We start from the raw sequence: 24,277 nt of genomic DNA on the forward strand, positions 1-24,277 counted from the left end.
AGTTTCCCTTAACTTCCAGGTTACAAATCTTGAACTACTCTATTACTTCACTGTGTACTTGAATAGCAAGAGCAGGAAGAAGCTCAGAAAACAAAGCTGTAGGTTTTCTTTGGGTCTTTTTCTTTGAGCCTGTCCCAGAAGGGAAAAAAAGAAAGAATTTTTATGAAATGATTCATTATGACTTTGTCTTCCTCGATTCGTTCCAACTTTCTTGAGTTTTGTTTTGACTATATCCAGCTGTACCTAGAACCCTCTTTGATGTTGCTGTGTTCCTTCTCAGATATAGTAGGTTCCTTTACTTGTGCTATTCTCCTTTCTCTTTGACTGTTCTTAAATTCCTCTCAAGGAATTTAGGATATTTTAATACAGAATCAGGGAAGTCATGTATTTGAATTTTCTTTAACACTGTTGAGATGGTTCTGAAAAAAAATTTTTTTTTCAAATAATGACTATCGTCTCTGAAATTGAAATGAACCTTGAGTGTTGTGGCCAGGCTAAATGGAAGATGGGGGAGGTGGAGCTAACAGAAAGACCTCAGGTCATCAAATGTAGGGTTGTGGTAGAGGTAGATCCCTAGTGTTCCTTGGGTTTCTCATAAAGAAAATGCATCTTCCATAGTTTTGTCCTTCCCCTTTGCCCAGCCCTTCTACCTCTCACATAGGCCATTCTCTATTTGTACATCAAGAAGTGTGGCACCCAAGAATTTTATGGTTAATGTGTTTGAGAAACACTAATCTGCACCATTCACCTTATTTGGATAAAGGTCTCTCTTTGGGCACTGAATAGTAGTTGTTTCTTTTTTCATTTGAGCCACTCGTTATGTAGAAAACATATGCAAGAGTAGGAAGTGGTCAAATGGAAAATGCCCTCGCTTTTTGTTCTGCAATGGACAGCTGAGAAAGTAGGTCCCAATTGCTTGGTTGTGTGTCAAAGTTCACTCTCATTCTTAACACGGATCAGACCACCCAAATCATGGAAAGAGGAATCCTGCCTTGATTCAGCTTGGTAAGGGCAAGGGAAAGAGGGGAACCCCAAAACTAAAAGAAGAGTCTTATTTTTAAAAAGCCACGTTTCTAAAAGCCCCCAGCCACTCTCTGTTCCCTATCAGGTAGTACCTGGTCCTTCTCCAATCCCTTCGTGCCTGGGCAGTTTACTTTCTTTGTCACAGCAGGCCTCAGCACATTTTTGGGACCTAAAGGCTGTTATGTATCATTTCATTTGCATGGGGACACTACTTAAAATCTAATGGGGTTTTCTTCTCACACCTGATACATCTGAGGGAAAATTGCCTTAGAAAACAATGGTGAGGTGATTTCCTGGCATCTGTGCCTTTTCTATTTCCAATTCTCTTTATCTGTGTGGAGCCTTCTCACCTGTGAAGCCTCAGCTTGGCGCTCCCTCCTCCTTGACATTCCCACCCATTAGGAATGGGCCACTCTCTCCTCTGCACCCCTTGGCTCATTGCACCTCTGTTTTTACACTTCTTCCATCCTGCCTTATATTATAGCCAATCAACTGTCTCTTCCCTCCAGTAGACTATAAAGTCCCCGAGGCAGGTAAAATGACAACTAGTTTCAGTTTGTCTCTGACTGAGGGGTTTCCTGGGATGCACTGCTTTCAGGGCCAACCTCGGGAAAGTGTCAGGCAGTCCTGCACAGTTGATCCCCCTACAAGAATCCACACACGATTATTCTTTGTAAATCTCACTCCAATGAGAATAATGCGTTGCACTACAGAGGTGCTCTGTACATGTTTGTTAGGAAACCATGTCTCCTTAGGCTGCTCAGCCTGAGGTACAAAAACAGGGATCACTCATTGTCGTGACACATTTTCTTTGCCCTCATTCTTTCACCAGCTAGGGCAAGCTTTCCAACCTGTTAACCCCCCTCCCAGGCTTTCCAGATAACCCCAGGGATATCTCACGTGTTCTCAAACACAAGTTCAGCCTCCACCCACTGTGTGGGCATCAGCTGCATGCAGGTAACTCACTGCTTTCAACAACAGTTGGCACTCACTAATGCCACCAAGGAGGCTGCTGCTGCTGCTGTACCCTCACCCCCCAGGGTGGTACTGCATGCTTCCAAAAGTATTCCCCAAAAGTCCTAGCTTAAACTCCTGGCAGCCTTTATCATTTCCTTTCTGTATAGAAAGCCCTTCAGTTGTTTCTTGCAGCTCTGGCTCTCCTTAGGACTCACCTGTGAGTCTTCTGCCTAGAGAAGAAGACAAACGCTAGCTGCATGCTTGGTTTTCACCATCATGCCTCTCCTCTGATGAATAAGATGTTTTTACTGAAACTGATTCTTAGGACTGGTTCCAGATGGGGGCCAGTTTTGCATCCTTCTCCTGGGACATTTGGCAATGTCTGGTGGCTTCTTTTACCCTCCACCTGGTCATACAAACCACTCAGCTTGGTGGTGGGGTCCTAGACAGTTAAGACCAAGCTGTAGAATTTCATAGGTCCATCCTTCATCCGTTTAAGGTGGCCTGGAGTAGTAAATGAGTTCCAGGCTGGTCCTTAGGAAACCTGGACTGCATGCCACCATGGGCTCCATAGCTTGGCCAGGCCATTTGATCTCATGTCATCTGTGCACTAAGGGCAGGGTGGTGGCCGCTCACCTCATTCCATGTGCTCTCATACAGATGAATAACAGAGCCCAAAGGCCAGGAAGCACTTTTGAATTCTTGGGAAAAAGAAATATAGGTGTGTGACCACGGTACATGTTGTCTGACTGAAAATATATCTTAAATAGTCTCTGTACTCCAAGGTATAATGTCCTGGGGAAGAAGGAACAGTTTATTTTCCAAAAAGGAACTCTCCTAAAATGGCAAGGTCTTTGTGAAATGGAAGTAGAATTTTCAGGCTTCCAGGTTGTTTTACTTTCCTTGGCTGCCCAAGGACGTACCGTGCCCTGGGTTGGCTTAAACAATGGGCATTTATCGGCTCATGGTTTTGAGGCTGGGAGAAGTCCAAATCAAGTCATCATGAAGGTGATGCTTCCAAAGACTGACTTTCTGGTCCTGGAAATCAAGTCATCATGAAGGTGATGCTTCCAAAGACTGACTTTCTGGTCCTGGGCTCCTCGATCACATGGCAAGCCTCTTCTGGCCTCTCCCTTCTCTACTTGGCTCTGTTGATGTTCAGTCTCTGGTCCTCCCTCCTTGGCTGTTTCTCTACTGGTCTGGATGTCATTCTAGCTTTTAAAGGACTCTAATAATAGGATAAAGACCCATCGTGATTGACTTGGCCATCCTTTAGCTGATGTAATCTCAGCGGAAGGCCCTACTTAACAATGGGTTCACCCCCACAGAAATGGATTAAGTTTAAGAGCGTGTTTTTCTAGGGTGCTTAGCCCCAAACCACCATACAAGTTAAGGGGTGGAAATGACCCAAGTGGGATCATGGAGCTAAATGCAAAGCAACTGTTGAAAATGAAGAGCCCTCCCCCAAAGGGTTCTTAAGCAGTAGGAGCTCCCTGAGATTTGTTTCCAAAAGTTTTGCATAAAACATGACCGAGATATTTATAGAGATACGTTATCAGGGACATGTAAGCCAACTCAAGGAATCCAGGCAGTTTGTTTCCAGGTATAAATAATTAATAGCACAAAGCCAGGAGTCTGCATACTCAATGAATACAATTTTCCTCCCTTCGTATCCCTTTTCCTTTACTTTTTTAAATAGGCTTTTATATTTTAGAATGGTTTTAGGTTTTGAGAAAAATTGTGCGGAAGTACAGAGAATTTCCATATGCCCCTCTCTAGTGCACACAGTTTTCTCTATTATTAACATCTTGCATTAGTGTGGTATATTTGCTACATATTGTTGAACTAATTTTGATACATTATAATTAATTAAAGTCCATGGTTTGCATCAGGATTTGCTCCTTGTGCTGTATAGTTCTAGAGGTTCTCATGAATGCCTATGTCATGTATCCGCCATTACGATAGCATGCAAAATAATTTCACTGCCCTAAAAATGCTCTGCACTCCACTTATTTTCCTTACTTTTGAACCATTTGTCCCCAAAGCACAAACAACATGCCTGCATTCAGAATTACTCACATACACGCTCTTCTCTCCAGGGGATAGAGTCTAGTAAGAATTATATTTAAAAATAACCCTCAGACCGTTCAAACTGGAAACGATAGTCTTTTCATTGCGCTATTGCTCAGACACTTATAGAGCATTTATTTATTGCATTATAGATAGCTTGAGTTATGCACAACAGAGGGAAAATTTCTCAAAGACAAAAAATGTCTTATCGACTTTTAAGGCTCTCCTAGTAGAGTATCTGATATATTGTATTGATCAACTAATGTTTGTTGAGTGACTGTAGAAAGAAATAAATGAATAAACAGAATGGACACTTGGAGGTGGAACTCAGAACAGATCCTGCTTTGCCTTTTTTGGAAACTTCACCTTGTCAATGAAGAGTAAAGAGCCAATCCATCTCTGCTTTATTTCTTGAAAACAGGAAGTGCTCTGAATAGATTTTAAATTGCCAGAGAGGGATACAGAAAGATGTTACTAGAAAAATGAGACTGCCTTTCATTCAGGCTCAGCGGGTGACCCTCTCCTGATTCTGAGATGGATTTTTTCCAACTGCACACATAATTTTAAAGCACAGTTTCTCTGGTACTTGGCTCTGTGTGCGCGCTTTTATTCTACCCTGGCAAAGGAAGTTAAAGCATTATTTGGCAAGTGTGCAAAAGGGGTCTTTTATGTAAGGAGAATTTTGTTGTTGGTAGGTAATGACTCAGTCAGCAGGGACTGCAGCTGTTAGCGAGCTCTCGATTTTGAAGCACATTGTCACACCCCACGCCTCTGTTCCCTGTGCCTTGTCTGCTTCTCAGGGCCCTGCCGTTATGGCTGGCTTCCTGAGCAGCCTGTGCCTTCCTTCCCCAGGAAAGAAACTGAGAATTGTCAGGACAGAGCCTGGGAATGGGGGAGCCCTACGTGCCCCCTGCCAGGGCCAATATAAACTTCCCGGATAGGTCTTCCAGCTGGAGTTCTCGTCTTCCTTCTCTCCACCTTTCTCAACCCTGCCCATCCTTCCAGGCCCCAGCCATTCTGCCCACGGGGATTGCCTTGCTTTCTTAATTCCCTGTACTAATTAACAGGGTCACGAGGTGTCTGATTGTTTTATCTGAGCTCATTTTAGTTCTCCAGTAAGTTCTTTTAAGGATGGGAGCCATATCTTCTGTTTCTTTGGATTTCTTCCAGCAACCTCAGCAAGACAGTCACTCTTTTTTTTTCCCTCCACTTTTTACTGTGGTAACGTATTTACAACTGAAAATTACCCATTTTAACCACTTTCAAATATATAATTCAACGGTATTAATTACCACTGAATTTAGGGTGTTGTACTACTGTCACCCCCATCCCTTACCCAGACTTTTCCATCATCCCAAACAGAAACTCTGCACCCATTAAGCAAAAATTCCCTATTCCTTCCCAACCCTTCCCTGACCCCTGGTAACCTGAAACCTACTTCAGTCTCCATGAATTTCTTACTCTAGGTATTTCATGTGAGTCAGTCCCTTTTGATGTCATTATAAAAAGCACTGAAAAACTTGGTGTCTACAAAGCTCAGGAATTTCTGGAAAGCTTATGATATGGATTGTTGCTTTGGGGTTTAGGGGAAAAAGCCAACACAGAGATTAAAGGAACAAAATGTAAAGGCATGCAAATATCACAAAATCTCACCAGTAGAATCTTTCCATTAACTTGATTCCAGAAAACTCTCCTCAAAATTATACATATATATGCATGTGTACATATACATATGTTTACACTTACACATATACACTTAAATACATTTACATGGCATGGTTATGGATTGAAGCATGCCCCCATAAAGACATGATCAAATCCTACGTCTGTAGTGGATGTGTCCTCTTCCATTAATAGGATCTTAGAAAATGTTATTAGTTAAAGTGAGGCCAAACTGAATCAGAGTGGGCTTTAATCCGATATGACTGGGGTCCTTGTATGTGGGGGAAATTCGGACACAGTAGGAGACAGATGGAGAGAGAATCGGCCATGTGATGAAGACCAAGATGGAATGATAGATTGCTGGCAAACTACCACCAGAACATTGCAGACTTCAGAAAACATATCATCCTGCCAGCACCTTGTTTTCGGAGTTCTAGCCTCCCAAACTGTGAGATAATAAATTCCCACTGTTAAGCCAATTGTGGTACCTTGTTACAGTAGCTCTGGCAAACTAAGACACACTCCGTGCTGGTTTGAAACTGTCCTGTACCCCAGAAATGCCATGTTCTTTGATCCTCATTCATTATTGCTGGGTGGGGATGGTTTTATTGTTTCCATAGAGGTGTGATCCACCCAATTGTGGATGGTAAATTTTGATTAGATGATTTCCATAGAAATGTGTCTCTGCCTAGGCAAGGTGGGGTTGCTCACTGGAATTCTTTAAAAGGGAATCGCTTTGGAAAAAGCTTAGAGCCAACAGAACCCACGCAGCCAGAGACCTTTGGAGATGCAGAAGGAAAATGCCCCTGGGGGAGCCTCGCGATATGAGGAGAGAAAACTAGCAGACTTCGCCATGTGCCTTCCCAGCTGACAGAGCTGTTCTGGGTGGCATCAGTCTTTCTTGAGTGAAGGTAACCTCTTGTTGATGTCTTAATTTGGACATTTTTACAGCCTTAGAACTGTAAACTTCCAACTTAAATTCCCTTTTTAAAAATCGCTCCATTTCTGACATATTGCATTCCAGCAGCTTAAACAAACTAAGACCCATACACATATACATGATATAAATACCGTATATGTGTAGGTCTAAATATATGCACACATGCACATAAATAACACATTCAACAATTTCTACTCAGGCAGCCCTTGACAGAGGCTTTTTAACAGATCAGCTAAATGTTCCCTTGAGAGAATAGGAAGGATATGGGCAAAGGACAAATAAACTTTGGCGGAGAGGGTGGGTCTATAGAGGTTGTCCTACTTTGCTAGCGTCTGAGATGCAATATACCAAAAATGAAACGGCTTTGAAAAAGGGGGACTTTATTAAGATGCAAGTTTACAGTTCTAAAGCCATGAAAATGTCCTAATTAAAGCAAATCTATAAAAACGTCCAAATTAAGGCATAAACAAGAGGTTCCCTTCACTCAAGAAAGGCCAGGGTTTCTCTCTCAACTGGAAAGGCACATGGTGACATCTGCCAGCTTTTTCTCCAGGCTTCTTGTTTCATGAAGCTCCCCCATGGGCATATTCCTTCTTCATGTCTAAAGGTCTCTGGCCGTGTGGGCTCTCATGGTTCTTGCAGCTCTGTCTGTCTCTCCAAAATGTTCCCATCTAAAAGATTCCAGTAAACTAATCAAGACCACCTGGAATGGGTGGAGTCCCATCTCCTCTAATCCAAGGCTAATATCCACAGCTGGGTGAGTCACATCTCCATGGAGACAATCTAATCGAGTTTCCATCCTATAGTACTGAATAGGGATTAAAAGAAAAGGTTGCTTGTACAGGATTGGATCCTGATTAAAACATGGCTTTTCTGGGGTACATAATCCTTTCAACCAAAGCCCAGTGCTGAGAAGGAAAGGACCAAATGGATGCTTTATAGGGACCCTGGAGCATAAGGTGCAGAGTGCTTGGGACATCACAGTCAGAGAGGAGAAATAGGGAGGTAGTGATGGTAACTTTATCTGCTTCTCTCTCTTGTTGCTATGAGAAGGGTGAAACAGTCACAGTCCTAGCACTGGATGGTACCAGGGTTTCTAAAGTACAAAACGAAAGAATGACATATTACTTCTATTCATTCGATCTTTAAGATTATTTGTGTTTGGCACACGCAAGGAAAGAGACTCAGAGATCAGGAGTCAGGTCTTTCCCTCTCTAGACTTGAACTTTCTCATCTGTAAAATGGAATTGATGTTGTCCCTACTTCATGGGCCTCTTCTAGCAAAGAAGGGGAAGGGCTGAGCCTGTGGGAGATTGGATCTGTGGCCCCTTTTTTTCTGCGTTTTGATTCACCCGATCTGCACATTTAAATTTCACAGATTTCTTGTACGATAAACATAAATACAATGTGATGCCCAACTGGAAACATCTCAGAGCCCCAACTCTGCTCTGTCCCCCATTCACTGACTTTAAGACCCTTTTGTACTTTATGAAGAAGTTATTTGTTTGGCCTTGCCAGCTAATTTGAAAACAGGAACCAGACATACATGTGTTTTGTTTTCTAGGGAGGTGTGCATCCAACAGGATGGGAGAATTCATCTCACTGTTGTTTACTTTGGGAAAGAGCAAATGAATGAGGTCAAAGGAATACTTGAAAACACTTCTAAGTGAGTATGATATGGGACTGTAATAAGGAGTCATGGTAACCTGGCTCAAAAGTACATATCCAAGGCTGAAACTTGTGCTTAGTTATATATATTCCTTTAACACTGTGGGTGAACTGGAGGTTGATTGGTTGCTGGCCTTGTGTGAAGGCAGGGAGGGTTCTGCCCCCTCCTTCCCTGAGAGACCACCCTGCCTGACACTGGTCGTCATTGTGCAGGGGTGTTGACTTCGACAGTTAAGACAAACTGCCCTGAGCAGCCAGGGTAGGCAGCGCTGGCTTCTTTGGGCTTCTGCATGACTGGATATAATCACTCTTAGCACTGCAGGCTCTGGCACGTTCCATTGCAGAGGGGGAATTGGGGAGAACACAGCTGTGAAATGAGTTCCATCTCGATCACAGCTAGTAAAGCCAAGAGTGATAGCCATGTTGGGATCTTATCATCTTAGCAAAAGGTCTCATCCTTTTGCCTTTCATTCATTATACATTTTGAGAGATTATGGGGAAGCCAGAAGCAAGGGCTGGATCCTTGATTAAACAGAATCCACTCCATTAAACAGAAATTATTTAACCAAAACTTTAGACCGGGGTTGTATGTTGATACTAGTTGGACAGATGCATGGGAAACAAATGTATCCCAAAACAGCAGATGTGGATGTTTTTCTTCATTAGAAACAAAACCCAAACCCCTATAGGACTTTCTATCACTGAAGAAGCCATGGTAGTATGGCCAGGCTCCCACAGGCTTGAAAGTGAGCTTTTTCAGGGCTCCAGTTGAATAATCAGTTGGATAGTTCCTTCCTTCAGAAGTGAACCTTGGAGGGTTATTGGTAGTACATAGTGCAGAAATATTCTGAATAGATCCAGATGGTTTAAATATAAATAGGACCCTCTGTTTGGAGTGTCTAGTAAATGCTATTAGAATGATAGTCAGTTGAAAGGTGAGAGTCCCAAAATTGAGTGCACATTTTTGCATATTTCTTCTTACAATTCATGACTAATTTCATGTTAGTGGGCACAAGATCAGAATGCTAATTATAATTTTTCAGACATTCTAAAGCAAAGGTCAGCAAGCGGCAGCCTGCTGGTGAAGTTTGGCCTACTACCTGTCTTTGTAAGTAGAGCCCTGTTGGGACACAGCTGCACCCACTTGTTTACAGCGTGTTTATGGTTGCTGTTGTGGTCCCACTGAAGAGTTGAGTGTTGTAACTGAGACTGTATGATCTGCCACACTCAGCTATTTATTATCTGGCCTTTTACTGGAGAAGTCTGCTGATCCCTGTCCTAACGCAATCAAGGACTAACTGTTTAAAACTAGCAGCAATCTAAAGCTATGGCCCTTGTTTAAGAGAGATCTAAGTAAGTGAAATAAAAATCCTTCCACTCTAATGCATTGCAATATCCTTCTCATCTCTACTTGGGAATGACGAGCATGAATTATTAGAATTCATGTCCACTACCCAGTGGATGGGTTTCAGCAAATCTGGAAATATCTACCCCTTGAGCATAGATTTTTTGTTTTTCTTGGTAAGCTTCCAAATGATTCTACTGTGAGCCAGGATTGACAGCTTTTGTCCAAGAAGGTGTTGGCATAAACCAGGGGCTGCCCTTGAGAGGCCTTGATTGCAGCCAGCTGTTCAATGCAGTATTTTTAAATTGCTCTCCAGGTGACTCTAAAGTGCAGCCGGGATTGAGAACCCCCATCCTCCTGAGTGTAGCATGGGACACATCAAAGATGACCAGACATTTGCTAACGGATGGGTGTAACAAATTTAAACATGTCTGATGAATAAGTGGAAGGCCAGTTTAGACATTGTAATGGGAAATAACCCTATCCAGTGCTTACATACTCTTATCAAAGCACTCTTCTCAGTATCAGGTTACCTGGAAAACTGAATTGTCAGTCAGAAGGTAGCATGGTGAGCAAAGAATGCATAGAATTTGAACAAGAAAAGTAAAATCATTTAAGTGGTAGGCATGGCTTACCTAAAACTTTGGAAAACTTCCAGAGATTAACCTATTCTGTAACAGGATTTCAGGCTAGAAACTGAATTGATTAGTGTTTTAAAGCAGTGCCACTTATACCTTGGAAAAATTAATTTGAACCCCTTTTTTCAAATTCATATTCAGAATGAGATATCCTCATTCTGTTAACATGTGTCATCTGTAGTTTGCCACCAAGGCTTTGGAGCTGAGAGATTCCCTGCTTTGATCAGACCCCCTGTTGTAGGAGCTCCCCCACCCTTGCAGTGGGCCTGAGTGAACTTCACGCTGCCACTCAGTAATTCCACATTCCAGACGAATCTTCCTAAATCACCCATTGTCTTAGCCTAGCATCCAAACTGTCTCTTACTTACTCGAGCCTTCTCTTTATGACTTACTGCACGCCACCGATCTTTTTGTGATCGGTGGGACATAGTTTGTCTTCTTTTCCGCCACCTTATATTCTGCTTACTCAAACCTCCCCAACCTTCTATCTTCCCCTAAGTTCCTCTTTCCAGATCTCTTCCTGAGTGTCCCAGTCCTCTCCCCTGTGAACTCTGATCATTCCCATTCTCAGCACCTCTTACGTTTGGCACTTGGCATATGACTTGGCTATTCGCATTTCTTCCTGTTGTCCTGACTTTGCAACTAGATTATAAACTGCTTAATAAATGGAACTATATCTTCTGCCTCTTTGTAGGATGCCTACAGAAAATGTTTAATGTTTGTTTATCAAGAGAAAGATAATACCAGATATATAGTAAATTTATATATAACACACATCTTTTTTTTATCTTTCCATTAAGATAAAATTTTTTTCAGAGGCACCTTATTTTTTAATAACAATTATTTACAGGAATTATTTAATTTTCACAGCAGCCTTATGAGATGAATGTTTTAGCCCCATTTTATAGATGAGGAAACTGAGACTCAGAGCACTAGCTCAGGTGTCACCCTGGCACACAGGAGAGGATCTGAAACCTGATCTCTTAGTTCCAGGACTCAAAGTTTATTAACACTGTACCATGCTTTCACTCTAATATGTTCCCTCCCCAAAGCCATGATTGTTAGTTGACGATAATAAGATTTGAAATCAAGCTAAAGTTTATTTTATTGGGAGATCAATGTTGTGATTAAACTGTTCTAATCCCAGTTAAATGCATATATTTTAAGAACATCTTTAAAAGTCGTTTAATGACTAGTGTGAAATATTTTATACTCTCTCCCCCCTAGGTTTACACTTACTCAGTTGAGCTTTAAATTTCAATTGATTGCTATAGATCAGTGTTTTGCCAGCCTCAGTGTGATTCATTAGTGGATTGTAATAAAAATCCATTAAATTGGGTCATGTCTAGCATTTTTAAAAAATGGAAATAGAATAGGATAGAAAATATCAGAGTGAGTTACAGATAGTAAGGATAAATATTGTTTCATGGAACTTTCATTTCTGTGTGTGTGTGTATGTGCGTGTGTACTGAATCATGATAAACAATATATTCCTTTGTACAGGATGTGGTCAAAGTATTTGAACAGCATTTCCATAGATAATAGTACAGATCAGTTCTCTATACCTGATTTTTTATTCCAGTGGTTTTTCTGTACTGGGATTTGGGTAGTTTCAGATTAAAGCCTAGTTTAGTATTTTTCAAATTTGAATGTGTTTTGGTATCACCCAGGGAGCTTTTTAAAATGCAGATTCCCGGGATCCAACCCCAGAAATTCTGAGTCAGTAGGCCGGAGATGCTGAGGAAGCCACACATGGGACGGGTTCCATGAGCCGTGCTGAGGGGGTGGTATGTGATTCACACCTTGAGAAACACTGACCCAAGCAGCTATGTGTTTCAAGCTGTGTATAGGGAATTGTGTGTGTGTGTGTGTGTGTGTGTGTGTGTGTGTGTGTGTAGGGAATTAAAAAAATTGTTAGCCAGTAAAGGAATTGGTATGATTGACATTTATTACATTGGCAATTCATCTTTGTTCAGTCATGAGGGATTACAGAGGCTTCTTTCAGAGGGATTGTCTCTGAGTTCGAGATGATAGAAATGACACACTGCCCTGCCACTGAAAGTCTGTAACAGTAAAAGAGGGGTGTGTGTGTGTGTGTGTGTTTGGGGACCTGCCTTGCCATAATGTCTCTTTTGAAGGAATTTGCTTGGCAAGTGCCCCCAGGAAGGCTGTGAGGACATCCCAGAACAAAATTCGGAGGAGAGATTTTGTTTTGCTTTTCTGAAATTTGAACAGAACTGTTGCTTCGTTTTCATTTTTTTCTTAGAGAATTTTTAGAAACAAGTCTTATTTGCAAAAATGAAATAAACTATACGGTGAATGCTCCCAAGACCACAGGAAGCTGGGGCAGGGGATAGCACCACTCAGGCTAAGGGCAGCATCCGAGGGCTGTGGCGTCCTCACTGTGGCATTTCCCAGAGAAAGAAAAAGCGGAACTCTGCTTTGAGTTCCAGCTCTCTGTGGAGGTATGCCTGTGTTTTGTGGCCTTCTAAATTGTTCTCCGGAAGTTTTGAATATGGCCTGTGGATTAGATGATGGTTATTGAGACAGTGTCAGATTTCCTGAGTGTGGTTACTCTACCGTGGCTATAAAGGAGAGTGCCTTGGCTCTTGGAAGATGTACGCTGAAGCCTTGAAAGGGGAAGTGTCAGGACGTCTACAGCTTAATCTCAAATGGTTTGGAGAAAGAGAGAAAGAAAGTCAGTGTGGTCAAATGTAAGCGGTTGGTGAGTTAGATGAATATAATGACTAACTTTCCACCTTGAGAAACTAGAAGAAGAAGAGAAATAAACTAAACCCAAAGCAGACAGAAGAGAGGATATTATAAAGTCAGAAGTGGAAATAAGTAAAATAGAGAATAGGAAATCGACAAAACCGAGAGATGGTTCTTTGAAAAGAGCAACAAAATTGACAAATGTTTAGTTAGACTGATCAAGAAGAAAGAGAGGACTTAAATTACTCAGGAATTAAACATGGGGCATTGCTAATGCCTTACCACAATAAAAAGGATTATGAGCAATTGTATGCCAACAAAATAGATAGCCTGCATGAAATGGAGAAATTCCTAGAAAGGCACAAACTATAAACTATTGAAATTGACTCAAGAAGAAATAGGAAATTGGAGAAGACCTATAACAAGTAAAAAAATTAGCAATCAAAAAACTTTCCATGAGGAAAAGCCCATCCCCAAATGTCTTCACTGGTGAATTCTGCTTAAGGTTTAATGAAAAATTAACACTGAATTATTCTCAAACTCTTCACAAATACCAGTTCTTCACCAAAAATAGAAGAGGGAACACTTCTCAACTCATTCTGTGAGACCAGTATTACCCTGACACTTAAACCAAAGACATCAAAAGAAAGCAAAACTATTTTTATTAAGAACATGAGTGTGCCATGTTTTATCTCCGGAAGCTGTTCTCTTAATGAAACTGTGTCTTGTATCCCTTATCTGTCCCCTGCAGCACCTAGCTAGGCACACTTTCACTCTGTGGAACTGAATTGAATAAGCTGCTGTATAGTAACTTATTTAAGACCAAAAGGAAAATCATGTGCTAAGTACCCACTAGTGTTGGGTGCCACGCTGGGCTCTCACACACGGCCTTATGAGGGGAGACTCAGACCCCAGTGCATGTATGACCTACACGCAGGGAAGGGCGAGCTTGGCTGGGCTGGATATTAACAAAGGAGCTTGGAATGAGTTGTACGTACAGACACAGCAGGGCAAAGAGAAGCTGCATGTGCCTGAGCTAACGTCTGAGAACTGAGGCCGCCTGAAAGGATCCAGAAGTGAGAGAGAGAAAGGATTAAGGTGGCAGCTTTGAGGCCACTAAGTTCTTTAAGATTGTCCTCCTCAACTAGGACATTGGTCTCCTTTCTTAGTTGGGGGTGGGGGTGAAGAGTCCCTGATGCAAAACGGAGCTTCCTTTTCTCATGTGCTCTGTGGTAGACCAGTCACACTGTCCTATAGCAAAAAACAGGTCGGGGCTCCTTGGTGTTCAGATTGTTCCACCACCAGTTTTCAAGGAAAACGCCGTGGCAGAGGCTTCATGCCACACTTTTGCATCTCATTATTTCTCCTTGCATGAGCAAATTTGTTTGGTACCTGCCAAAGTTATCTTTGATACTGCGTTTAAAGGGAAGCTGTGCTGGTTTGAAATGATGTATGGACCCTAGAAAAGCCATGTTTTAATCTTAATCCCACTTTGTCAAGGCAGCCATTTCTTCTAATCCCTATTCAGTCCTGTATGTTGGAAACTTTAATTGATCATCTCCCCGGAGATGTGACTCAATCAAGAGTGGTTGTTTAGTTGGATTAGGTGGAGACGTGTCTCCACCCATTCAGTGGGTCTTGATTAGTTTACTGAAATCCTGTAAAAGAGGAAACATTTTGGAGAAGGAGGGAGATTCAGAGAGAGCAGAGAACGACATAGCCACGAGAAGCAGAGTCCACCAGCCAGCAACCTTTGGAGATGAAGAAGGAAAACGCCTCCCGGGGAGCTTCATGAAACAGGAAGCCAGGAGAGGTAGCTAGCGGATGACACTGTGTTCACCATGTGCCCTTCCAGCTGAGAGAGAAACTGTGACTGTGTTTGCCATGTGCCCTCTTGCTTGAGAGAGAAACCCTGAACTTCATCGGCCTTCTTGAACCAAGGTATCTTTCCCTGGATGCCTTAGATTGGACATTTCCATGGCCTAAAAACAGTTAACTTGCAACTTATTAAATTCCCCTTTTTAAAAGCCATTCCATTTCTGGTAATATTGCATTCTGGCAGCCAGCAAACTAGAACAGAAGCAAAGCAAAACTAAACTAAAATCTGTGCATATAGTGGCGAGGAAAGGCAGTCCGAGCATTCAGTCTGGAACGTGGTGAAGTCTTATGAACTGAGGCCACTGCCATCACTCTGAGGTCCGAAGCCCATCTATTAGCTCTTGATGGACTATGCCTCATTGTCACACTAAATGTTAGAACCAACGGAAAAATAAAGCTAAATCCCCAAAGAAACTTGCCGAAACGAGGTTATATAAGCAGGCCTGGATAAACTCAGAATCTCGAAAATTCTAAATTGTTTAAAATGCCTACTATGAAGACTGGCTGAGAGCAGGTTTGCTTTTCAATTATTAACTGCATTCAAATTTCATCAGTAAGTAGAACTCATAAGTGATTCCAGTGTTTAGCGCTGTAAAATTTAAAGTTATACATTGGATATCATGCCAGTTTCTCTCTAAATTTTGTTAAGGGTTTTTTTTCATTGGTCTTTTGTTTTTCAAATAAAGTACTATTGGGGGAAGTGTCACATTAGGAGAATTTCCTTGCAGTTGTGCAAGAGGTCTGTCTTAGAATAATTATATTAGACAGCAAGGCTCTTTATCATTTGTAGCCCAGTAGTTCTGGGAAATGCAAGTCAATGAGTGAAATTAAATCTCCAGTAGAAACAGGAGCTTTCTCAGGTCATTATAACCTCTGTAAAGACTGTTTGTACCTTGGAAGAGTCCCCAGGCACCAGATTTATTTTATAAAAGAAGGGAGTTGAATGGAAAATTTTGGAGTTTCATCAGCCTGTAAGTAATACAATTCAGGAAGAAAAGAAGAAGTAATTATGAGTAAATCATGTGGGTCTTTTAGAACTGCATATTCAAACTCATAGCAAGAGATAGCATGGTACAGAATACAAGTGTCCAGAATCTGCCATCATAGGTGCCCATTCCTTACTGTGCTGCTTTTAGGCACAACTCCTTTTTTTTTGAATGGGTAAATTAAATATTTTTAACCAGATTTCACCTTTTTCATTTTCCATGGCTTCCTTTCTTCTATGTTATTTACATATTGTCATCTTCTTAAAAGCCCGAGTTTGTGCCAGTGTTTCAGAACCCTTTGGTCGGTGCCTCCTTCTGATATGGGGAATGTGGCTTTAACGAGGGTGTGGAATTCCTTCCTTCCCACCTGAGAGGGCTGCAGCTGTGGGGGGAAGGATGAGGTGTCTCCTGACAGCATCCTCTACCAGTGACAGATCTGAGATGCACCTCAGTGTTTTCCTTTCCTTTATCTGTTGATTCATCCCATATTTGGTGATCATCCACTGTGCCCCTCTGTGTGCCAGTGACTGGCACAGTGTCAGAGACAATTTGAAAGAGGAAGAAGAAAAGTAAGATTCTCCCTTCCCAGAGCCTGGAAGATCAGCGTGCCCGTATCTAGACAAGCAAAGACACAAGAAGGCGCCACGACCCGTGGGAGGACAGAGGCAGGATGGATGAAATGCCCTGGGCACGCACGTGGACAGGGCGGTGCAGTTGGTAGTGAGACTGGATGGTGACATTTCAGGTGGACCTTGAAGACTAAGTGACCCATTCCTGTCCAAGCAAGGGATGAGAAAGAGGGATTCTCGGGAAGGGACCACTGAAGAGAAGCAGGAGGCCCAGCCATGTCCACACCTTGGAAGCCCGTCCATCGTTGAGCATCTGTCCTGGCTTGCAGCTGTGGGGTGGGGGGATGGGGAAGGGGGACAGAGAGGAGAGAACAAGGCGCCTGCCTGTTACCTTGTCAGTGTTCGGGGCTCATGGCCATGGGGTCGTGTTATGTACGTTCCCAAACCCACAGCCACCAGAACCTGTAGAGTCAAATCAGCATTTTGAACTGAAACGCATCATTGCTTTTTTATGGCTTTGCTGCCATTAAATACACTTTGAAAAATATTTATTTCTTGTAGTTTTTTTGGTTTTATTTTATATAACGAAGAGCTAGCATTGTTTCCTTCATCAGGTGGATGTCTTGAAAGATCACTTAGTCCAACTTGATTGAGACGGAAGCATTGGCGGCACGTATGAGGCTGTATTTCTGGATCATATTGTGCCCATTTGAGCAGATGTGGTGAGAGCAGGAGCCCTGGCCAGATTTTCCTGGATGGCTCCAGCAGAGCTGCTGGTGGCCCATCTCGCTTTCAGGGATGCCGTGGAGAAAAGGGCTGAAGAACTCTCGTGAGCAGGGACCCTATGGAGTGATCGGTCCTTCTACCCGACCAGCAGCGTGCGGGGGGTAGATCTGGGTGTGCAGCAGGCACGGGGCCTGGTCATCACGCTGATGCCGGTTTCCCTTCATCCTGTCACAGCCTCTGTTCTGGAACCCGCATGGCTGGTGCTGGCGAATTCGGAGTTATCTTGAGATAGGGTGGGTGCCCCATTTCCAGGCCCAGCAGGGAAAAAGAGGAGAGTTGTCCTGGTCCTTTTCCTGGTCTTTCCCACTCAGCCCTCTTTCTTAGCAGAGGGCACTTCCTTAATGGCAGGTGCGAGAATGAGTTGTTTCTCCAGGTTTCTGGTTAAAAGAAAGGCTTAGGTTGAGAAATCCAACAGAAGAAAAGCAGTATTAACCTTCCAGTTGGCAGCTGAGCTCAGCAACCTGACAGCCATACCAGGAAGCTCAGGTCCATGGCAGAGTTAACCCAGGGTCTGTGGCCAGCCTGGGGTGCTTCCCAGGCCGGCGAGGACTCTGCCCCCGGCCCTGCTTTCTGTGTGCACTCATGTCCGCTTCCTAATCAGGACCTGATGGCTTGTCAGGGCTTTAGAGAGGAGCCATCGCTCATGCAGGCTGCCAGGCCCGAAATAATGAAGCTTATTGCCTCTTGGCCAGTGTTGATTGGGCTGGAGGGGGATGCCAGGCAGAGCTGGGCGAGGACGGCGTTCTGTGTGGGTGCCGGAGGGGAGGTGCCGAGGAGCAGAGGCTGCTGGAGCAGCGGTTGCCCTGGCCCCAGGTAGAACGTCCGTCTGCAGAAGCTGCTGCTGCGGGTGTCCAATGTGACCTGCGGACACCTGGAGAGGGTTTGAAATGCATGTTCAGATTGGGTGGTGCCTCTGATATACCATGGCTTGTCACATCCTTTTAGAGTTTAGGTGCAGAGAAAATGAAAGGAAGCAGATTGCTTTATGTGGAGGGTTCCCCCGCTTCCATTTCCCTGAGTTGTCTTTCTCTAGAGGCAACAGATCAAGGCGTAAAAGTTGGTGTTTCAAGACATTTTTTTAAAAATGCTTCCAAATTAAGGTCATTTCACACATAGAGACCACAGCCACTGGCTTCTCCCCACCCCTTCTTCCAGTGACGTGACTGGCAGCCAAACCCATCATGACGGAGCACAGAACAGCCTTTATTGGTAACGACTCAAACTAGAATCGTTTGGGGGGAAGAATTTTTGAATTGAACAGATTAGATTAGTTTATGCGTTGGGTAACCACATGCCCCAAAGTATACTCTCCCCTTTAAATTTTAGCCCTCGCCTGTTGCCATACCGTTCGCTCAGCAGTTACTCATGCACGGGCTTGTCATAACTTTAATGCAGTTGTCTCAGTTTCCAATGCTGCCTTGTGTTTTTTTTGTTTTTTTTTTTTATAGATAATATCACATTTTGTTTATTCATTCCTCAGTTGGTGAACATTTGGATTGTTTCTCATTTGGGGTTATTCTGAGTAATGTTTCTATGACCATTTGCTTACAAGTTTTGGTGTAAACATGTTTTCAGTTCTCTTAAGTATATGCCTAGGAGTGGAAGGGCTGGGCTGTATGGTACCTCTATGCTTAACTTAAACAACAACAACAACAACTTTTATTTATTTTTAATTGTGGTAAGATATACAGAACATAAAAATAACTTTAACCATTTTAAGTCGATAATTCTTTGACACTAAGTACATTGATAATACTTTATAACTTTTAGTTTTTCATGGATTGGAATCTAAGAGCTTGTGCCTCTTTTTTTTTTTAATGCGAGTTTACTGAGATATATTCACATACCATATAATCATCCAAAGTGCACAGTCAGTGGTTCACAGGATCATCATATGGTTGTGAATTCATCACCACAATGAATTTTTGAACATTTTCATTATTCCAAAAAATAATAAAATTAAAATTAAAAAAGAACACCCAGGGTGGGCCACAGTGGCTCAGCAGGTAAGAGTGCTTGCCTGCCATGCCCAAGGACCCGGGTTCATTTCCCGGTGCCTGCCCATGTAAAAAAAAAAAAGAACACCCAAAACATCTCATACACCTTACCCCCCCTTATTATTTATTTATTTTTTTTGTCTTTTTTGTTACTCATCAGTCCATACACTGGATAAAGGGAGTGTCGGTCACAACATTTTCATAATCTCACAGTCACACCGTAAAAGCTATATAGATACACAATTTCTTCAAGAATCAGGGCTACTATATTGCAGCGCCACAGTTTCAGGTATTTCCGTCTAGCTATTCTAATACACTAAAAACTAAAAACGGGATATCTTTTTAATGCATCAGAATAACCTCCAGAATGACCTCTTGACCTCTATTCTAAGTCTCTCAGGCACTGAAACTTTATTTTGTTATCATTTCACTTACCCCTTTTGGTCAGTAAGGCTTTCTCAATCCCACGATGCCAGGGCCAAGCTAATCCCTGGGACTCATGTCCCATGTTGCCAGGGAGACTCACATCACTGGGAGTCATGTCCCACACAATGGGGAGGGCAGTGAGTTCACCTGCAGAGTTGGCTTAGGGAGAGGCCACATCTGAGCAACAAATGATGTTCTCTGGGGATGACTCTTAGGCATAATTATAAGTAGGCTTAGCTGCTTCTTTGTGGGAATAAGTTTCATAAGGGCAAGCCCCAAGATTGAGAGCTTGGCCTATTAAATTGGTAGTCCCCAGTGCTTGCAAGAATATCAGGAATTCCCCAGGTGGGGAAATTTAATATTTCCATTTTTCCCCACTCCCTCAAGGTGAATTTGCAAATCCTTTTTTATTTTCTGCCCAGATTACTCTAGGATTTATCAGTCTATCACACTAACCTGTATAAATCAATAAGATTTCACTCCCTGTTCAAGGTTCCATGTAATTATAGTGTTCAAATAAGCTGACCATGTATGTTAAATTAGATAGTGTGCTACAGAAAATATGAAATTTGCACCAAGTAAACATCTCTTCCTTTGGTCTCACATGGAAGTTGAAGTTTTAAAACACAGACAATATCATCCTTAACCCGTTAATTTGATTTACCTTAGTCCTAACTAGATCAGCTTCATTCATATCTCTAATTGAAGTCTGATCTCTTTTTCAGCTATTTTGAGAGTTGCTGTGTGGGGTAATGCTGACTTTCACAGCTGCAGAACTTTAGCTCTGAGTCTCAGGTACCACACAGATACCCAGAGTTCCAGGGGACGACCAGATTATACAAAACAGCTCAGTATCTCAGACTTTAGAAATAGAAGTTACAAACATGGAATAGATATGACTGCTGTAAGAGCTTATAATCTAGGAACTTTTACAATAAGCCTTCTCCTGATAACCTATGCTCTCAGATTTAATTCTCAGAGTTTGCATATTATGGTTAGTCCATATTAATGAGGTATTATAATATTTGTCTTTTCCTTTTTGGCTTATTTCACTCAGCATACTGTCCTCAAGGCTCATTCATCTAGCTGTGTGCCTCACAATTTCATTCCTTCTGGTTGCCACTCCATTGTATATATACACCACAGTTGGCCCTTCTGTTCTTCATTCGATGTACTCTTAGGCTACCTCAATCCATTGCAGATTATGAATACTTCCACCATAAACACCAGTGTGCAAATGTCCATTCGTGTCCCTGCTTTCAGTTCTTCCAAGTATACACCTAATAACGGGGTGGCAGGATCATATGGCACCCCTATGCGTAGCCTCCTGGGGAACCACCACACTGCCCTCCAGAGAAGCTGTGCCACTCCACTTCCCTACTAACAGTGAATAGGTGCATCTCTCCACATTTTCTTCAGCACTTGTATCTTTCTGTTTAATTTTTAAAGTTTTATTCACACACCATACAATCTATCCTAAGTGTACAAAATCAGTGGTTCTAAGTATAATCACATAGTTATGCATTCACCACCACGATCTATATGAGGACATTTCCATTTCTTCTGTAAAGAAAAAAGGAGAAGGAAAAAATGAAGAATATAAATAAGATTAAAAGGAGAAAGAACAATATCACCAAGAATCCCATACCCCTCCTTGATATCCCCATCTTATTGACATTTAGCTTTAGTGTTTTTTTTTTTTTACATTTAATGGGAGCATATTATGGTGTTACTATTAACTCTAGACCCTTATTTGTATTGATTGTATTTTTCCACATACATTCCCATTTTCAACACTTTGCAGTACTGACATTCATTTGTTCTCCTTATATAAGAACAGTTCTATATTTGTTCATTTAATCACCATCATTTTCCACTCTAGGTTTCACTAAGTTAAACAGTCCCAGGATTTATCTTCTATCTTTCCTTCTGGTGTCATACATGCCCCTAGCCCTCCTCTTTCAACCAAACTCGCACTCAAAGCTTTGCTCAGTGTGCTTACAATATTGTGCTACCATCAGATAGTACTGTGCTGCCCATTTCTGGATCTTTATGATCAATCCAATGGAACTTTACTCCTTCTGTATCAAATGGCTGATTTCTACCCTCTTTCTGTCTCCTGATAACCTGTGTTCTCAAATTTAACTCTCAAAGTTTGCTTATTAATGTTAGTTCATAATAGTGAGACCATATACTATTTGTCCTTTTGTTTCTGGCTAATTTCACTCAATATAATGTCCTCAGGGTTCATCCACATTGTTGCCTGCATCATGACTTTGTTCTGTACCCTTACTAATAGTCTTCATTTCTACACTCTTCTCCAGATCTCTCTTTCCTGTCTTTTCCTGTCTGCCTGTTGTATTTCTTTTAGTGTTTCTTTTTCTTTTTTTTTTTAGCTGCTATAAGATAATTTATTTTAGTATACAATCTCCTGTAATAATGGCATATGCAACAATTAACAATAGCAAAGGTTGCTGGCTTCTGGTTTCATGTAGTGGCCAATACAACTGTAGACAATGCCTAGTCCTCCTTTTAGTGTTTCTTGTAGAGCAGGTCTCTTGTTCACCAACTCATTCAGTGTCTGTTTGTCTGAAAATATTTTAAACTCTCTCTCATTTCTGAAGGACAGTTTTGCTAGGTATAGAATTCTGGGTTGGCAGTTTTCTCTTTCAGTACCACTTCCTTCTCACCTCCATGGTTTCTGCTGAGTCATATGTGCATATGCTTATCAAGTTCCCCTTGTATGTGATAGATCACTTTTCTCTTACTGCTTTCAGAATTCTCTCTTTGTCTTTGGCATATGACGGTCTGATTAGTAGGTGTCTTGGAGTAGGTCTATTCAGATCTATTCTGTGGTAAATTGCGCTTCTTGGGTCTGTAATTTTATGTATTTCTTATGAGATGGGGAATTTTCAATGATTATTTCCTCCAGTATTCTTTCTGCCCCTTTCCCTTTTCTTCTTCTTCTAGACACCCATAACACGTGTATTCATGGGCTTCCTGTTGTCACTCAATTCACTGAGACCCTGCCCCTGTTTTTCCATTCTTTTCCCTGTCTGTTCTTTTGTGTTTAGGATATCAGAGGTTCTGTCCTCTTGTTCACTAATCCTTTCTTTTGCCTCTTCACATCTGCTGTTGTAAGTCTTCATTGTCTTATTTCATCCCCTCTGTTGTGCCTTTCATTCCCATAAGTTCTGTCATTTTTTTTTAAGCTTTCAATTGTTTTTATGGTCACCTAATGTCTTCTTATGTCCTTCATCTCTTTTACCATATCTCCCCTCAACTTTTTGATTAGATTTTTTATTTGATTTAGCATGTTTGTTTGAACATCTTTAATTATTTGTTTCAACTCCTGTATCTCATTTGAAGTATTAAATTGTTCCTTTGACCTGGCTCTATCTTCATTTTTCCTGTTATGATTCATAATTTTTTGCTGGTGTCTAGGTGTTTTATTTCCTTTGTTAGCTTATTCTTAAGGTTGTTTTCACTCTTTTACATAAGGTTTTCTTGTTGGTTGGCTTTGTTCTCTCTCTGTTCTTTGGTATTCAGTTCAACTTATTCTAGACCTCTAGCATAGCTTCTGTTTAACGGATCCGTTTTTTTCAGCTCTTGCTTTTCTGGTTCTTGCTCTGCCTAAATGGAGCATTTTTTTTTTTATTTCCATACCACCCAGATATGGTCTCACCAATCAGGTTTTCCCAGAACAGACAGGCCCAGGTCTCAGGGGGAGGGTGTACTTAGTATCACGTTTCCCTGAGGATGAGGACCAGTGGGTTGTTAGACTTTCCTGTGAAGCCTCTAGACTCTGCACTTTTCCTATCCTGCCCAGCAGGTGGTGCTTGTCAGCCTGCAGCCCCCACAAGCATAAAGTGGGGTGGTGCCTTTAATTCTCAGCAGACCTGTCCCTGCCAGGGATGTGGTTGTGACAAAGGCTGAGATTTAAGACAAGCTTAAGCTGTTTCTGTTTTCTAGCCCCTGGAGTCTGAATTCTCTGAATAAGGGCTGCCACTTGAGCTGGGCCTGCCCCTCCTTTCCTTGGGGAAGATATACCCTTTATGGATTATCCCCTTTGCTTAACTACTTATTTTGTCTCTCAGACCTATCTTAACTCTACCCTTCCCTAGATCAGTGCTAACAATTGAAAATGCCCGAGGCTTTCTCTAATGAGCTATTTAGAATAGTTAAAAAAATAAGAAGAAGAAGAAGAAATCCTTTTCAGAGTCAGTCCTCAGCCCCCATAGTTCACCAGTCAAAGGCTGGAGTTGGTAACTGGCTCTGTGTGCCTGTTTTCTTGGACCACAGCCCATTTCTAGTATCCTCAGCTCAGCCGACTCCAAAACCTCTGCTTTTTTGTATTTTTGTTGTTGTTGTTTGTTCCATCAGGCCGACCTCCTCTCTGCCCAGAGAGACCTCAGGGTTCCTTTCCTGTTTGCTCTGGTTTTATCTGTGCTTAAGAGCTTATATTCAACAGCACAGACTTGTTAATTATAACCACAGTCGGAGCTTGGTTGAGCTACCTTCCCTTGCTCCTAGTAGAGACTGCTTGTTTTTCCCATCAGGAAGTATCTCCATCACAGCCTGCCATGTCAGTGGGGGATAGGCACCAGCATCCACAGCCTG

At 42.1% G+C, this 24,277-nt stretch overlaps 1 protein-coding gene across 1 annotated transcript in view; it reads left to right on the plus strand.

The window, feature by feature from the left end:
- Positions 1–24,277, plus strand: part of CSGALNACT1 (chondroitin sulfate N-acetylgalactosaminyltransferase 1) — a 91,746-nt gene that overhangs the window by 50,453 nt on the left and 17,016 nt on the right. Inside the window, exon 3 of the mRNA XM_077152657.1 lies at positions 8,217–8,318. Within this exon, the coding sequence (XP_077008772.1) occupies positions 8,217–8,318 (102 nt within the window). The remainder of the gene's footprint in view (positions 1–8,216; positions 8,319–24,277) is intronic.

This window comes from Tamandua tetradactyla, chromosome 3 (genome assembly GCF_023851605.1).
Source record: "Tamandua tetradactyla isolate mTamTet1 chromosome 3, mTamTet1.pri, whole genome shotgun sequence".
NCBI lineage: Eukaryota > Metazoa > Chordata > Mammalia > Pilosa > Myrmecophagidae > Tamandua > Tamandua tetradactyla.